The sequence below is a fragment of the Hyperoodon ampullatus genome (assembly GCF_949752795.1).
Source record: "Hyperoodon ampullatus genome assembly, chromosome: 20".
Lineage (NCBI taxonomy): Eukaryota > Metazoa > Chordata > Mammalia > Artiodactyla > Ziphiidae > Hyperoodon > Hyperoodon ampullatus.
Genome location: NC_136933.1, coordinates 27,407,778 through 27,425,191, shown reverse-complemented (window position 1 = coordinate 27,425,191; position 17,414 = coordinate 27,407,778). Strand labels below are relative to the sequence as shown.

Sequence of the window (17,414 nt, the reverse complement as noted above, 5' to 3'; positions counted from 1 at the left end):
GTGTTATAAAATAATAGGCAGTTATTTTGTGAATAAGTCTATTCCCAGAAAAAAATGAGTTGTGTACTTCTAACTTTATTATACCTAGGTTAGATTTATTTTAGTTTGGGGGTTATCACTGGAACACTTCTCCCATGAATCAAGTACTACATAGCAACTCTCAGCTGTGAAGAAAAAAAAGATAATTTTTAATAGGCTTCAAACTGATATTTTTAAAAGGTGTATATATTAAGTGAAAATTAAACTGTATACTCAGAATTTATTGTGCTATGAAAAGGATGGTATAATAAAGAGAGAAAACGGTTTAAAGTCAGTGATGTGACTGGCATATGACCATATGCTTATGTGTTGCATTATTGGAAAGCTCCCCTATCAAAATATCAAGCCATCTCCATACGTTTTTTTATAAGCTTACACCTTCTTGTAGGAATTCTGAAAATCGCATTTTTACTCTGCTTTTACAAGAAAAGAAAGCCTATAGAATCATGTTGTATATAATACACTTTTCAAAATAGAATGGCTTTCAGTGGAAATATCACAGTGGAAAAGGCAGTCCAATAGAGAGAGAGGCAGTCTGTTAGTCCCTACAAAGAACTCTGTATTTACTGTAAAACAAGGTGGACATTTTACAAAGAGGAAAGCATCTCAGGGAATGGCGAATAAAAAACCAGTTCCCAGTTCCCAATACAAGCATACAATTCATGGTTCGCCTTAGAAAGTTTTATTTTTATGGGTACATTTTTAGATAAACATCCAAATAAATGTTTAATTCTTGTAAAACATCATTAAGAAAATACTTGAGGGGCCTCCCTGGTGGCGCAGTGGTTGAGAGTCCGCCTGCCGATGCAGGGGACATGGGTTCGTGCCCCACTCCGGGAAGATTCCACATGCCGCGGAGCGGCTGGGCCCGTGAGCCATGGCTGCTGAGCCTGCACGTCCAGAGCCTGTGCTCCGCAACGGGAGAGGCCACAACAGTGAGAGGCCCGTGTACCGCAAAAAAAAAAAAAAAAGAAAAAGAAAAAAGAAAATACTTGAGGCCAAACTTGATAGCATTTTTAAGAAGTGAGGCTTAGGGTTGAGTCATTGCTTTACCTGGAGACTGAAACCCCTCCTACCTGTGGCTACCCCACGGGGAGGCTGCCGTAAACACAGGACATGAATCTGCATCCATTTTTCACAGGGAGGAAAAGGCAAAATATTATTATGATTATTTTAACAAAGGAAAGTGACACAGGTGATGCTTAATCGACTTACTTGGTGTCAAAAGCAAATTCGAGGTATAGATGGGCATACAGGCTGGGTTGCTTGCCTTCTAACTGGATATTTTATCATCTTGCTCCCTTCTTAGCATGTATAACATCACAAAGACTAAAATATAATTGTTTACAGTGTTTTTAAAAAATTCCAGTGAAACCATGAGATGCTTTGCTTCTGTGTCAATGTGAGAGTTGCCTAATTGGTATCGCAGGTCACCCTGGTGACCCACGTCATGGTCCTCCAAGCCCTGTGAAAGCCCCTGCATGCTGGTGGGTCTAGGAACTGCTTCTACATAGCTTTTCATCATTTTCTATGAAGTTTAGTTTTGTGGGCTGTTTTTTTTATTTTGTAATTCATAATTCTTTATATTTTGTGACAATTTAACAGTTGATACACACTGCTATCTATTTTCCTCTTTCAGAATTAAATATATTGTTGGTCACCAATTCTTTGAGAAAGACAAAAGGACTCAGAGAAGAGTGACATAAATGATTTAATTACAAGGATTAAACTAAAAGCCTATGACTTGAGTGTGAAATAAAATGAAGGCTGACAGATGATATCACCAAATGCTATAAAATCTTAACATTTTATGGGAAGAGTGATGACAGAATTTTTTCCATTCTTCTTTAAGGGAAATAAAAAGCAATAATTATTGTATTAGTCAAAGTCATAGATACATTGTTTTTGCAAAGAGTCATTCATGGGAAGATAGGAATCTCAGAGAGACTTTGATGTCTTGTCAGAAGGGAAGTGCTGGGTAATGGATCATGGGTCACTTTATGTCTGATTTTGATTTTTCTTACATGCATTATAGCATTCTTAATGACTCTTTAAAAGGAAAAGACGCATGAAATCTATTCAGATTCAAAATTATTATTTTCTCAACTTCATGAATTTTGACATAAGGACATTTGAATGCTATTCAGATTTCCACAGCATCATCAAATGAGAGGTCATTTTGTTGTTGTTTTTGTTTTTTACTAAGTAAACATTCCAGAAAATACTGTTATGAAATAATTATGTCTGTCAAATTCCAACACTAGGCAGTTAGCCTGGGGGATATGAAAACATATTAAGGCATCTGGAATATTCAGCTTCACATTTGCGAAGACTTGAGAGTGATACACTTAACACCATTCAGTAACAAACTCCAGGAATGTGCATGCACTGTCAAGTATCTTAACCCGATAGTGAGATGTGAGGTGAAACATACACTTTCCTGAGTCTCTGGAGACCAGGAGCACGAGTCCCAACTCTGTCACCAGCCAGCTGTTGGATTTGTCATACCACAGACCATATTTGTCTTTTGTAAATAAGTAGTTGTTTTTGGACACTCAGTTCTGAAATTCTATGAAAAAAATCAGAGGATATTTTAACTGTTGAAAGGGGTGTGAAAGTTTTCTTGTGATGATTTTAAGAACGTTTACCCTTTAACGCCCTTAACAATTGGGTAACTGAGGGCTCCAGCATGAAGTGTAAGAGGACCAGAGAGCCACGCCAACATTCCTGGACCCGGTGGCTGTTGTTTAATGAGCCGGAGCAATGGGGAAGGGGGGATTTCATAGTAGGAGAGAGGCGGACTTTATTTATGGATAATGGGACTTTGATATCACTTGATATTTGGTGTTAGGGTTTTAATCTTGCTACAATATATAGCACTGATTGTAGATGCAAGTGAAGTTAGAATTTACTTATTGGACATCGTGTGATCTAATTCTGATGTAATGACTGTAAGAACAAGGTGGTAAAGGTAAAAATATAAATGACAGATGTTTTTTAAAACCCTCAGTTTCCAGGACTCAGTGATGAAGTGGATTATAAATGAGATGAAGAAAGGCATGAGGATGGCTCTGAGGGTTGAGTTTGAACAGATGAGGGAGGTTTCAGTGCTCTTGCGATCAGTAATAAAAATAGTTCGGGACTTAGCTGGAAATTCTAGCATTTCCTAAGAGAGGGTAATGATGTATAATGAGAACTGATGGGATTCCCTCTTTGGAAAAAACGTTTATGGAGAAATGTGTCTGTCTACCCTCCATTCTAAGTTTGTTCAGTAATGCTGAATACATTCTGAAATTTTCCTAACTGCATATTTTTTATCGAAAGCTATTTTAAAATCCTCCCAAATTTTGTAAAAATCAGAAAAGTATTAAAGTTCGAAAGGCATGCATTTATATTCATGATTTTGAAAGCCAGTTCACCGATTTTTTTATATGTGGACAAGCAGTGAATTTTGTATTTTCATAACACTTGGAAATCATTAGAAGCCTAATGGTTTATTTGAATCAAAGTCACTTACTAACAAATTAGAATTAAAATAAGCATCAATGGATCATAGTAAATAAATATATTCACTGCTTCTATTTTAACTTGTGTGCTTACTTAGGTGATGCAGTAAACAGAATTCACTAATCTATCCCTGTCTTCAAGGAGGTAAGTTTTTAGATGGAAAAATGAACTATATGCACAAGAAAACATTGAAGACTAAAAAACTTGCAGCACACCAGTCATCAGAAATTCTGTGGTAGGATTCATAGCAAGTGCAGGGAGGATGAAGAGCGCTCAGGAGGAATAGCTAGAAGCCCCAGCAGGAAGGCTCTGAACTTGACCCTCGAGGATGAGCATGGTTTGGAGGATGAGCAGTACTTGGGCACAGTTGGGCAGTCAGCCTGCATGCTGAGGCAGTGGTGGGTGACAGGACGTGACAAGATCGTAACTAGATGGGTATTTCCTGGGTCCTGTAGGCGATCCCGTCAGGAAGTCTCTTAGAAGGCCAGGTCGACCCTCAGCAGGAGGTGAGGAAGATGGGCACCAGCAGGTGAGGGTCAAGAGGGAGGTTTTTTGCAAGACATGGGTGAGTGGTTTGGGAGCAGTGGAAAGATGGAGTCAGAGATTATCTCCAGGAGTGGGGAGTGTGAGCATCTTTGAGAAGAGTGAGGAGGTAAGAAAGTGATGCCGATCGGGAAGACAGTGCATCCATGGGCTTTGTGGGGCTCACAGCATCATCTGGCTGCACACTTGGCTTTCTTATGCGTCTGGGCTTTGCTCCTGAACTCTCTGTGATGCTTAGCGCAGGTGAAGCTTCACAGCCCCTGTGGCGAAGTCCCAGGGCGCCCGTTCTGTCTCAGCCGGGCTCGGGGCTGCCCCGGAGCTAATTTAGGTAGCTCGTGTTACTAGTGTCCCAGGAGAGAGCTGGGTGAATGCACGGGCTGGCAATGACAAGTCACAGTTAGGCTGATGGACGGCAGTCACTCACACAGACAGTCCTTGAAAGAATGAGCTGTAGAAAACGAGGAACAGCATTCTTACCTCCTTCTGCTGTGATGGGCCAGCAGTTGTCTTGTTGTGGCTGTCACATATTGGGAATTGATGTCCTCACCGCATTGCTTGAGGTAGAACATTCTGGCATGTGGTTTGACAATTACATTGTATTTGTTGTAGAATAATAAAAGTAACAATGTGAATAATAACAGCAGCAATAAATCCAAGTATTATTGGTAATCCTTTATATTTATAGAGTGTACTTATGAAGGGATCAAAGTGTTTTCATAAATCTTTTACTTTTTCTTATAAAAATCTCCACAATATGGGGGCAGAAAGAAAGAAGCATCACTCTGTATAGTGAGCACTTGGAAACTGAAAAGGACAGGCTAAGGGACGTGATCTGAGGATGGACTGAGTCTAGGACGGTATTTTGCAAGTATTTCCCCTGATCCTCCATCCTCTCCAACTGGTCCTCACGCCCCGGGCCCCTGGCCATCTGATTACAACGTTCTCAGCCTCTCTCCAGTGGGGATCCTTTCATTCATCACTCACTCACCTTCTTCCCCTTGGGGTCTTTAGACATCAGCCAGTAGGGGTGACTTTGCCTTCCTCCCAGACTTTTTTTTTGTGCCATGAGTAGAAACACAAACTAAAGAGAGGAAAGAACAGTCCTTGGGGAATCAGGACTCTTGTCAAGTGCTGCCTCCAGTATAATCTCTTGGGGATTAGCGTGAGGTTCATTTGGTGTGGGTAAACTTGACATGTTTCTTGATCCAATGTGGACAGTTTTCTGCGGAAAATAAAATGTAACAGTTATTTTATGAGTGAAGAAAAATGAAGCCCCCCATGGGACATTTCAAAATGATTTTCATTCCTTTTTCGGCTAAATCAAGTGACCCTTCCTTAGCGGATGAGAAGAGACTAGGTACCTCGTCTTCTATAGTTTGTCAGGAAGTGTCTTAGTTCCCCCGTTCCTGTCTCAGTGAGAACGGCTGGAGGACCCTGGGGTGGGCACATCCGGTGCTGGGGGGAGTTCCTCCTGAAATGGAGACTGAGTAGCGGGAGAGGGAGGGACCGCTTCAAAAGCGGCAGAGGGAACACCCTCTGTAGCGGGAATCGTCATCTTGATTCTGTGCTTATTCAGCTGCTTGACGTGTGTGCTTGACTTTCTCTGTGCTGCCACCGTTTATTTCGGCTGTGACAAACTCTCCAGTCTGTCTTGCTTAGGATCTTGTGATTTTCTAAGATGATTTCCAGGATTAAGAGAGAGAGCGTGGATGAAAGTGCCTGACCCACCGAGTGGTGCAGAGCAGGTGTTCTGTACGTGCTGCTTCCTCCCCTTCAGGTTCACGTCCACCCTCGTGGAGACACACATCGGAAGTCAGGGCCCAGTCCGTTCATTTGGTTCCTAAGCAAACAGTAGACGCTGAGATCCATGGGCGAAAATATTAAATGAGCATCAGCTTGTATTTCTCTATTAAAGTCAAAAAAGGTATGACGTCCATCTGGATATTGCCATGTAAAAACAAATAAATGCAAACATAGATAACATAGAGTTTGAGACACTGGACATTAAAATTATATGTTCTACTACTAGTAAACGACTGTTTTAAAAATAACCTATTGATGTGTTCCTAATTTTCCTCCTCCAATTTTCCCACTGTTTCATTTAATGGATTTAGTTTTTCCTAAGCGATATGGAGAAAAGTCTGAAAGTTCTTCTATGGGTAAAATAATAATATAAATCAATTTGACAGGAATGCTCAAGTTTCTTTTAAAAAAATCATCATTGAAAGCGTCTTATTGTTAAAAATATGCAAATATATTACAATATATTTCAATTATGGTATTTATGATAGATACACGTAGAAGTTTCTCATTTCCCACCTTGTTCTAGTTATTGGCTCTACTTATATTGATATTTAATTTCATAAGCTATCAAAACCTATATTCAATCTGGTTTTAATTTCTACCCTGTTTTGCTCTCAGGTTATATCAAATTATATAATTATATATTGTAAAGGATTTCAGTTCTTCTTAACTTTGCATTTGGCCCTGAAGATCCTCAGGACTATAAACTAAAATTTAAAGAATCAACAATAGTTAATCAAATGCTTAAAATAGTTAAGGTACTTTAAGCAATTTGTGATTTTCAAAGTTTAGAATAAAAACATGTTGAGTTTTATTTTTTAGACATATTATCCCTGGACAAAAACAAACAAAGAACACAGACCTTTAAAGAGAAGTTACTTTTTAAATTCTGCTGCAAAAAAGAAAAATGAAAAACTACCACTCTGTCTTGCAATATGTTCCGACAATAATTGAATTACATTCTTTGTAATTAAATGTGATGTACAGTTGGCCGAACTCATTTCATTGTACTTCAGGGTGTCCCTTTATGTAAATGGATGTCTGTATGCATATCTGTTTGTTTTTGTCAGTAAAACTGAAAGAAGTGTCCACCTTTGAGCGTGACATATTGTTTGTGGTCACCCGGTGTCCCTTGCAGAGTACAGGTGGCTCATTTAGAAGCAGCCATATGTTATGTGGGTGGCTGCCTGTGAATGGGCTGCCCTGTACTGGCATCCTGCTTTCACAGAAACCTCAGGAAGCACGGGAAACTCCAGCTCCGTGAGCAGTTCCGCACCTGAAACGTCGATGTTTGTCCATTCCGTTCTCCTTAAGCACTTGTTGGTGTGAGAGTATCGCTGCCGATGGAGCTCTGAGCCCTGAGGGCCAGGCTCTGCCTGCACATGCAACCACAGTGCAGTGTCATGTGAGACGTAGCACATAGTAAGTGCTTAACAAGCGTGTGTTCAATTAATGACTGGGTGTCCCTTTAAGATGTATGATATTAACTGTTGTTTTTCTTCCTGTACAGATTGTGAGCTCCTGGTGGGGCAGGACTGAGGTTAATTAACTTTTTATCTTCAGCACCTAGTAGAATGCATGACACACAGTAGGCACTTTATACATGCATGTCAACTAGGTGATTTATTTATTTATAATTTTTTAATATAAATTTATTTTATTATTTATTTTTGGCTTCATTGGGTCTTCGTTGCTGCGCATGGCTTTCTCTAGTTGCGGCGAGCGGGGTCTACTCTTCGTTTCGGTGCGCGGGCTTCTCTTGTTGCAGTGGCGTCTCTTGTTGCAGAGGCTTCTCTTGTTGCGGAGCACGGGCTCTAGGCGTGCGGGCTTCAGTACTTGTGGCTCGCGGGCTCTAGAGCACAGGCTCAGTAGTTGTGGCACACGGGCTTAGTTGCTCCGTGGCATGTGGAATCTTCCTGGACCAGGGCTTGAACCTGGGTCCTCTGCATTGGCAGGCGGATTCCTAACCACTGTGCCACCAGGGAAGTCCTAGGTGATTTAATTAATGAATTAAGGTTGTAGGTCAGAAGATGCTCCAGATTTATGTTCCTAACTATATTAGTGAAATTATCTCATTTTTTTCACTTTATGCCTATTAACGTAGTGGGTTAAAAATTATATTGAGAAATTATACTCTCCAACACATTTTACCCATAAAATAGTAATATTACTAGAGTAAGCTACTGTTTACAATTTACTACCTTCATCACCAGGTAGAAATCATGATTAAAAATACATTTTAGGAGAAGAGTATTAATAGCTTACATTTACAATCAGAGTCACGGTATTTATGCCAACATGAAAACATTTTTGCTTAAAACTAAAATGTGTAAAGGACATGGATCATCTGAACAGATTCAGTAGTTGTGCCAGACAAACATTAGTATTTATCAGATAACTTGAGGCTCATTCTGTTTGGTGAAAGGAGCCATCCTTATAAAAATTTACAGATGTTCCTGTTAAAAAAATAGTCTGTGCATGTCCTACTATTATTAACCTTCAATATAAAAAGCAGTGAATACAACAGAACAGAAATAATTAAGAAAAAGTAGAAAAACTAATAAAGAATAGGGGCCCAGAACAACAGAGAACAGAAATACACATTTGTTATGATTATGTCCATGTTGAGTCATATTTTATGTATTTCTGTTGCTTGGATACTCATCACAATCTGTTGTTATTTGTTATATCTGATTTCTGTGTTGGACAGTAAGCTCTCTAAGGCCTGGTACCTTCTTGTTCTTGTCCCAAAATTTTGCAAATCTTGTTTGTTTTTAATTATTTCATGGAAGAAGTTGTTGATGAAGGATTTTCTTGTTTTCCTGGATAAATTCACTGGATCTGTAATGAGACGACACCAGTGTTACGAGTTGATGATGTTGATGCTTCTGGTTTCTGCCTGACATGCAAGCCCTACATCTCTCTTACCAGCTCGTTCCCTCTCTTGTCTTCTCTCTTCACAGACCACCTCTCTGCAGCCTCCAGTCACCTCTCAAGCTCCCTCCACCTGACAAAATGTTTGCAAGCTTCATACACACACATAATCTTACCTCATCCACTACCATGTATCCCCTGCTACAACCTACCTTGCAGCACTAAATAAGTATCTTTTTGTTTTCCTGCCTTTTTTTCTCACTCCAATCCATACTCTATAGGACTACTGATTATCTCTCTGAAGTGCAGGTATATTTGCGTGACTTCCTGTGCAGCTGCCCTGGCTTCTCCCCGACCCTGTTACATACTGACTCGGTCTCAACTCCCTGGGCTCCAATCCAGCCCTTTCCCTTCTTGCCCGTATCCACTCTGTCTTCTCTTCAGTCCTATTCCCACTCCACCTCCACATGCTTAAAATGAAGCTTCAGCAAATACAGATGCTCCCAGAAATTGTTCTGCACTCCAAGATACACCACATTCTTCCGAATTCCCATGCATCTGTGAAGACTTTACCTGGAGTTTCTCCCTCCAGTTTTATCACTCCCGACACTGACTAGCCTTCTGGACCAGCTCAGGTCTTATCCCAACACTCCTGCTTCCTTTGGTGCCCCTCTCAACCTTCACAGGAACCTCTACTGTAACATCTATTATTTTTAAAATACTTATTTTCCTATCTGTGTAATTAACTAGACTATGGAAGATAAGAGGCCATGTTTCATTCAGTACTTATCACAGCATCTAATAAAGCCCCAGAAGTGATACTAAATGTGTCTGGAAATTTGGACAATGCTCTGATTATATGTTCTTACCATAGTGTGTGTTAGAATAATATTCACCCTTCGGATGGGTTTAAAAACTGATTCAGAGTAAAATGCCTTCATCCATCCATTTTCGTGCAGATGCCTCATCCTGATCTTGCTCCAAGTTCCCTGAACCATCAGTTTTAAATATCCTCTACATGGACAAATAGGTGTGTATAGTGTTAAAGATCCGTGAGAAGGTGAATACTACGAATTCTTTCAGGAAGGCTTCTCAGAACTGGTGTTAACAATTGGAACCACTGGGTAGCTCTACTCAAACTCAGAGTATAGTCAACATTAAAGATTTGTTTTGGAATATATAAGATATTCAGAATTACACAACATTTCAAGATGGACTCCTGGAATTCCTAGCTGTGATTACCTTGCTTTATGATATCTTAGTGACGTGTGTGATTAAAACCAACATGGTTCCAGAAAAAATAGGTAATTTCTTTGGTTATGTGATTCTCATTCTGGACTTTTACAGGGTTTTGTTTTGTCTTGTTTTGTTTTTCACTCTGAAACTCAGAAGTTCTGAGCTCTTTTAAGCCTTTCCATTTAAAAATTACCACCATCCTTATGATTAATGCTATTTGGGGAAAATTCAGAGTGTCTTTCCACAGAGGCGGCTGACATAATCACAAAATAATAGCAGCAGTAATAAAACTTAGCATGTGAGGAAAAGAAATGGGTTAAATGAAAAAAAAAAAGCTGAACAAAAAAAAACAGTTTGAAATCAATAACAGACATGGCTAAACAAACAGCACAGATATATAATTTAATAGATAATAATTTAAAAATCAAACACTCTCTCACACACAAATACTTCACCCAGAATTTCATTCTTAAATAATGAGAGTTGCACTTAAAAACATGAGCTAATCAAATATTTCATGAAATTCCCTGTTAATGAACTTCTCGTGTGAACCACAGAGATTAGTGTTAGCAGTACTCTCCTCCCGGATACAATTGTTTCTAGGTAACTACAAATAAAGGAAGTTAATAAAAAGGAATTTTTAAGTATTAGGTACAGTTCTCCTTTTACTGAATGAAAATGAGCTGTTGTTGCTGTTTTTGCATATGGCAACCTTTCTTAGATTACTAACTTTTTATTTTTTTACAAGGAAGTGCATTATTCAAGTTGAATTAAGTCTTAGGTAAAGTTATGAGATAATGTTTCCATAAGCATGCAAGGCTTTATCAGTGGTTCATAGGAGAAGATATCAGAGATTGTTAAATGATAGGGATTCTTCGTCAGTCGTGTACTCAAAGCTCACCTGAGCATGAAGGTAATTTCTCAAGAGTCCCTCGGATGGAGGATGAAGAATTCACATGACTGCAACCCTCACGGTTCACCTTGGGTGTATGAAGTGGATTAAATCTACAGCAGCTTCTTTTCAAACATAAGTGCTTGATTTTGAAGATAAGAACTAGCCCAAACACTTGAGAGTTAAGTGGAAGTCTCTTATAAAACTAATATTTTGTTAGACTTTAAAAAGATATAGGATTTAATCCTTAAAAACATTAAGACTGGGAAATTACCGCAAAAGAGATGGAGTAATAATTTTCATCTGCCTGATGTTGGGAGCTTGTTTTGACTAGAACATTTTGTTCAGAGCATCTTTGCTGCTTATGTGACTACAAAGAAATCAGTGGAAAATAGAAAGAACTAGAATTATTAAATAGTTTCAAGCAACAATTGCAATTCTTAATAGGTAATGTTTTGAAACAAATAACTTGATTTAATCTTCTTAACGTTTCTACGGCTTAAAGAAAATACAGAAAATCCGTATTTGTACACTGATTTATGGCAGGCTACTGGCTTCAGGATAAGAAAGGATAACTTCTCTATATTTTTAAACTATTATTCTATAGCAGTCTTAAGAGTGATCATTTTAAAGTCTTTTAGATTCAGGGACTTCCCTGGTAGCGCTGTGGTTAAGAATCCGCCTGCCAACGCAGGGGACATGGTTTCAATCCCTGGTCCGGGAAGATCCCACATGCCGCGGAGCAACTAAGCCTGTGTGCCACAACTACTGAGCCTGTGCTCTAGAGCCCATGAGCCACAACTATTGAAGCCCACATGCCACAACTACTGAAGCCCACCCACCTAGAGCCGTGCTCCGCAACAAGAGAAGCCACTGCAATGAGAAGCCTGTGCACCACAACGAAGAGTAGCCCCCGCTTGCTGCAACTAGAGTAAAGCCTGAGCTCGGCAATGAAGACCCAACACAGCCAAAAATAAATAAATTAATTAATTAAAAAAAATTTTTTTTTAATTTAAAGTCTTTTAGATTCAAGTTAAAATGGAAATATCTCTTTGGAGGACTATCTTTGTAGATCTAAATATAAATCTAAGAAAATAATTTTTGAGACTTTTTAATAACCACAGAAAAATATTTTTCCTGAAAGGGACACAAAATCAACAGCACAGAACTTTATATTGTCATGGAAGAACTCTGCTATTACACATTGATTCAACTTATTTCACCAATGTTTATAAGCAGCGTTGAAATTTCTAAGAGACAATGATAATATTACACCTTAACCACATAGCAAGCAGAGCTCAATTGAAATGACCGTCATTCAGTTTGTGAAGAGAGAAGCTACAGAGGGGCTGTGTGTCTACTGCGTGTGGACGGACTGAGTCCAAGCATCAGACTGGTTCACTGCACAAGCAGCAAGAAACAAATTAGGGGTTTCTAGAGATCCTTCTCTAGTCCTTTCAAGGTGTTGATTGAATGCTTCCTCTAGGAATAAATGTCTATGATTCTTCCTGTAACTGTGCATGAATTATTAAACCCTTTCAGAAGTTTTGAGCAAACAAAGCTCCCTTCACTGAGTTGGAAAACTAAACTTGGGAATATCAAAATAATAAATAAAAATAATAAACACTTTTCAAGTTTCTGACAAGAAGAGGAGTATATTGCATATAATGACTTTAGGTAGGTCTAGAAGCTTCAGGCACTTAGGAATCAAGTGTAGGACTTTTTACAAAATAACATATTTTACGGTATCATCAAGGACTTAACTGATCTTTTGAAAAAACAATAAATGGAATCATAAGAAAAACAGGACAGCTGGTAGTGGGAAGAGTAACTGCCCTTTCAAAAATAGCTTGGCTCTTAGCTCAGGGAGGTCAGCTCAGCGCTTTGTGACCACCTGGAGGGGTGGGATAGGGAGGGTGGGAGGGAGACGCAAGAGGGAAGGGATATGGGGATATATGTATACGTATAGCTGATTCATTTTACTATAAAGTAGAAACTAACACACCATTGTAAAGCAATTATACTCCAGTAAAGATGTTAAAAAAAAAAAAATAGCTTGGCTCCACTCTGCATGATGAGGTGTGGTTTAGAAAACAAACAAAATCTTTCAAGATTGAGTGATAGAAAAAGCAATAAAACATACATTTTTACAATAATTCAACACAAAGTTTAGCAGTCATTTTTATTGGTACATCTTTGTTTACTTGTTCATTTTTCAATGTTCCTTCCTTCCTCCAAAAAGGTTTTAATGCAGGTTTTGGGGCAGAGGAAAACGTTTCTTCAAGCTAATTTTAATATAAGATTTGGGGGTTTTAGAACTTTGATAACTTGCTTGATGGAAAACTTTAAAAGCCATGCTCTCTGAACGTAGAGGGAAAGTCTGGATAACCTTTAAGCATGAGTGTTTATCTGTGGAGTGGATGGCTATAACCTAATGAGACAGCACATAAATCACCAGGAAAATCAATGGCATTACTTTATCTTTTATAGGCATCAATCTCCAGGGAGGACAGTCTTTCATAACAAACTCTTCTGTGTAACCAGGAAATAATTCACTGTCAGAATAAAAGGTCTTGGACAAGTCAGCTGGACCATTTCTTTGTCCACCCCTTAATCACCCTCAGAAATTCTGTGTGTTTCAAAGCTTAGTCTTAAAAAATTAGATGGAATATTGTTGACTTTTCAGAAGTGAGTCTCAGCCTTCACCAAAAACTGAGAAATTATCAATTTCTTTTAAAGTTACTTACATCTAGCTTTCACAATCTAATCCCGGATTTTAAACATCTCCATTTCCAAATTATTCAACAAGCATTTTATAAACTTTAAAAAATCCAGGTTTCAGGTGCTCCTAGAAAAATCAGAAGCTTGGGTCAGAGGGAGTGTGAATTTCAGCAGGACAGCAGGTCGTCACTGTCTCCTGGGCTGCTGTCGTGCACGGCCTCGCTCTGCGTTGGTAAGACCTGCATGGCCCCATTAGCACTTGAGGTTGGCACCTCTCATGTTGGTTTTACTTCACCCAGGTTTCTGTCACAGGGGTACAAACAAAAGGGATAGATGTTTGACTCTTTCTGTTCATAATTTTGAGACATGGATTTTGTCTCCCGCATATGTCCAATTTTATGCACCACTGACATTTGATACTCAGATACCTAATTTGACTTCCAAATGGTGAAACAGTTTGGAACGTTGGTTATTATTACCATTGTTAGTGGAGCCCTACTCCAGCCATCACTCCCAGCTTGTCATTCTGCTCCAGCCAGCGGTGGCTTCCCGTCCTTGTCACAATGGGCCGCGGTGTTTTCAAAGGCACTGCTCTGATGCTGTCTCTTCCAAGCCCCAAACCTAGTGAAGCAGTAACAACAAAGACTTGCTTCCTCTTTCCGTTCCGTACAAAGAGAAGCTAGGGCTAAACAACCTGCAGTCTGCAGCACGTGAGCAAGAGTGGTGGTTTGTCCTAAGCGAGTTCAGAAGCTTAAAGTCTTCCTTTCCCGGTGGTGCTGGGACTATGTGTCAGACTAGCCTTGTCAGATATTTGTATGAGCCCTGAACCCCTATGTGACTGGGACCCTTCCCCTTAATTCCGATCCCCTTCGTGGCAATTTCAAATATCCTTTTGTTTCGTGCTGAAATTGACATACTGTTACGCACTTTCCTTCTGGGCATCTTTTTTTTAAAAATATATTTTAAAATTATTTTTATTTATTTATTTTTGGCTGCATTGGGTCTTAGTTGCTGTGCGCGGGCTTTCTCTAGTTGCGGCGAGCAGGGCCTGCTCTTCATAGCGGTGCAAGGGCTTCTCATAGTGGTGGCTTCTCTTGTTGTGGAGCACGTGCTCTAGGCACATGGGCTTCAGTAGTTGTGGCATGTGGACTCAGTAGTTGTGGCATGTGGCTCGCGGGCTCTAGAGTGCAGGCTCAGTAGTTGTGGTGCACGGGCTTAGTTGCTCCGCGGCATGTGGGATCATCCCAGGCCAGGGATCGAACCCGTGTCCCCTGCATTGGCAGGCGGATTCTTAACCACTGCGCCACCAGGGAAGTCCCTCCTTCTGGGCATCTTGAATTACAACTATTTGCATTTCTTAAATAGATAAACAGAGAGTTCTTGTAAAGGCACAGTAGGTAAAGACTGACATTTTATAGAAGGAAATTTTTCTTGGCAACTGTATGTAAATTACCAAATGTGTACTCATTTCCCTCCCATGAACAAACCTGAAGAACTCAATCTTGATTATGTAGATATTACGAGGGTAAATGATAGTGTGAATTTAAAGGTATATCTTCCTCAATGGAAAGCACTCAGAATGCAAATTTGACAGGCAGACTTAGCAAAAATCACACGTTCATTTTTTAAAACTTTATTTATTTATTTTTGTGAAAAGGAAAAAGTCACAGTTAGGTGGAAATAGATGTGATCCCATGTGGTCCCTCGAGTTTCCAGCTCTACTTTTTTAAATGGTCAAAATTTGCATCATGATATTAGGAGAGAGATTTGTTAGTGTAGAACTGTCTTCACAGATGGCCTTAAATTATTGCCTCATGCAAAAGCAATGTACGGTTCTCAGTAACGCAGAAGCTAAATCTTCATTTCTATCATCTATTTCTTTGAGTCTCAGAGCTTAGCTTGATGAAGTCATTACCATGATTCATTCTGGGGTTTCTGCTGTACACAGAGGCACTTAGGAGCCTCTCACCCTGGCCCTTGGGACCACAGCAGGTGGGACAGAGAGCCCGGCTCCCGTGAGCAGAAAGGACTTGTTAACTTCCCGAGAAGCTTGAGATCTGGGAGTTTTAGAGGAAGTGGGCCTGGAGGCGGGGGCTCGATTGAGCACAGGCAGTAAAGACCCGGATAAGCACCAGGTGGCGGCGAGGGGTGGCCCTCCTGGGAGGTCCCAGGTGTGACAAAGAGGGGATGTGGACACAGGAAAGGCATACATGAAGCTCACTGGAGAATCCAGAAGGCTGGCTGGACATATGGATTACCTGATGACAGTTTGGAACTCTTTGGAATAAAGGTTCTCCTTGTGTTACTGAAAGTGGGGTCTAGCTGCTCGCCACTTGAAGGCTAATCCTCGAGAGGCAAGGTTGGTGGAAAGGAAAGTTTGCTTTATTCCAGAGGCTGGTAACAGAGAGAAGGTGGACTTGTATCCAAAGGCTGACTGCCCCCTGACAACCAGTGGGCAAGAGCTTTTATAGTTGGAGGGAGGGAGCTATGTGCAGAAACAGCACAGTCAGCTCCGACAGTCATCTTGAAATTGGCCATGATCCGCGTCATCTTGACTGTTTTAAGTACAGTTAGTTTTCAGTTCCAGGGTCAGTTTGTTAACATTTCTTTGAGGCCAGTTCTCAGAATTGTGGCAGCTTGTATCATGGCTGCAGTCCGGTCATGATGTAGTTAACTTCTTCCGCCTGGTAGGGGTTTCAGTATCTACATAACAGCTCAAAGGATATGGCTCTGAATATTATCTATAGCCCTTGAGGAGGAACTAAAGGTCCTTGACTTTGCTTAATGACTAAACTGTTATTATTTTGTCCTGTTTGAATGCTTTCCTTTCTTTCTGCATTTTCTCACTTCTCCAATTCAACTTTTTCTTTGGCTAAAGTTTTCTACAGACAAAAGGCAGGTGGAGGCCATGGTCCTGCTCAGTTTCACTTGTAAGTATATCAATAGATAGGAACAAATAAAGTCATCGAACCCCAAGAAACAACCAATGGTTAACAGATAAACCCAATCAAGACTCACATGTATTTCCCCATTTTTAAATTCAGAGTCTTCTTTTTCTTTCTACACTTCAAGGGACATTTGACAACCTGGTCTATTTCATCGATATTTTAATGCCAATGTAGATGCCACTGTTACGTTTTTCTACTAATTCCTTCCTTCCTTTCTCATAGGTTTTGACCTAGTGAAATGTGAGGATCCGGGGATCCCTAACTATGGCTACAGGATCCGGGATGAAGGCCACCTCACGGACACGGTGGTTCTGTACAGCTGTAACCCAGGCTACGCCATGCACGGCAGCAACACTCTGACCTGTCTGAGTGGTGACCGGAGAGTGTGGGACAGACCGCTGCCCTCCTGTGTAGGTGAGTTACCTGCAAGTGCACAATGAGAGCTGGAGGCCCACGCATGTGCTCTGACTTAGTTCTTACAGAGGAAAGGGGAAGGATTTCCAGTGCTCTCTCTTCAGTGTGGGTTTTTATGTATTCCTAATATTTGTGTGGGTGTGTGTGCTTGTTTGTTTTTCTTTTATTAGGTAGGAAAGACAGATCTCCTAGTACTATTTTATTGAGGCTATCTGCACAGAATTATTATTAGAAATATAACACAGTGTTTCACTGTTTTATTCTCTTGACTTTGCACAGAGGATACTGCCTTTCCATCAAGATAATGCTAGGGAACAAGTAAAGGAAAGCAATGACAGGGACAAACAGATGGCTGTGATTGTTTTCCTGTGTGTACAACACAGACGTGATGGTTTGGGCTTTTAAAGGTAGTTACAGGAAGCCTCTAATGCCTGGAG

General features: G+C 40.1%; 1 protein-coding gene across 1 annotated transcript in view; it reads left to right on the top strand.

Moving 5' to 3' along the window:
• The window catches only part of CSMD1 (CUB and Sushi multiple domains 1), a gene marked incomplete at its 3' end in the record, with an annotated part of 1,679,169 nt that overhangs the window by 1,400,983 nt on the left and 260,772 nt on the right, over positions 1-17,414 (top strand). Inside the window, exon 31 of the mRNA XM_079726547.1 lies at positions 16,786-16,977. Within this exon, the coding sequence (XP_079582673.1) occupies positions 16,786-16,977 (192 nt within the window). The remainder of the gene's footprint in view (positions 1-16,785; positions 16,978-17,414) is intronic.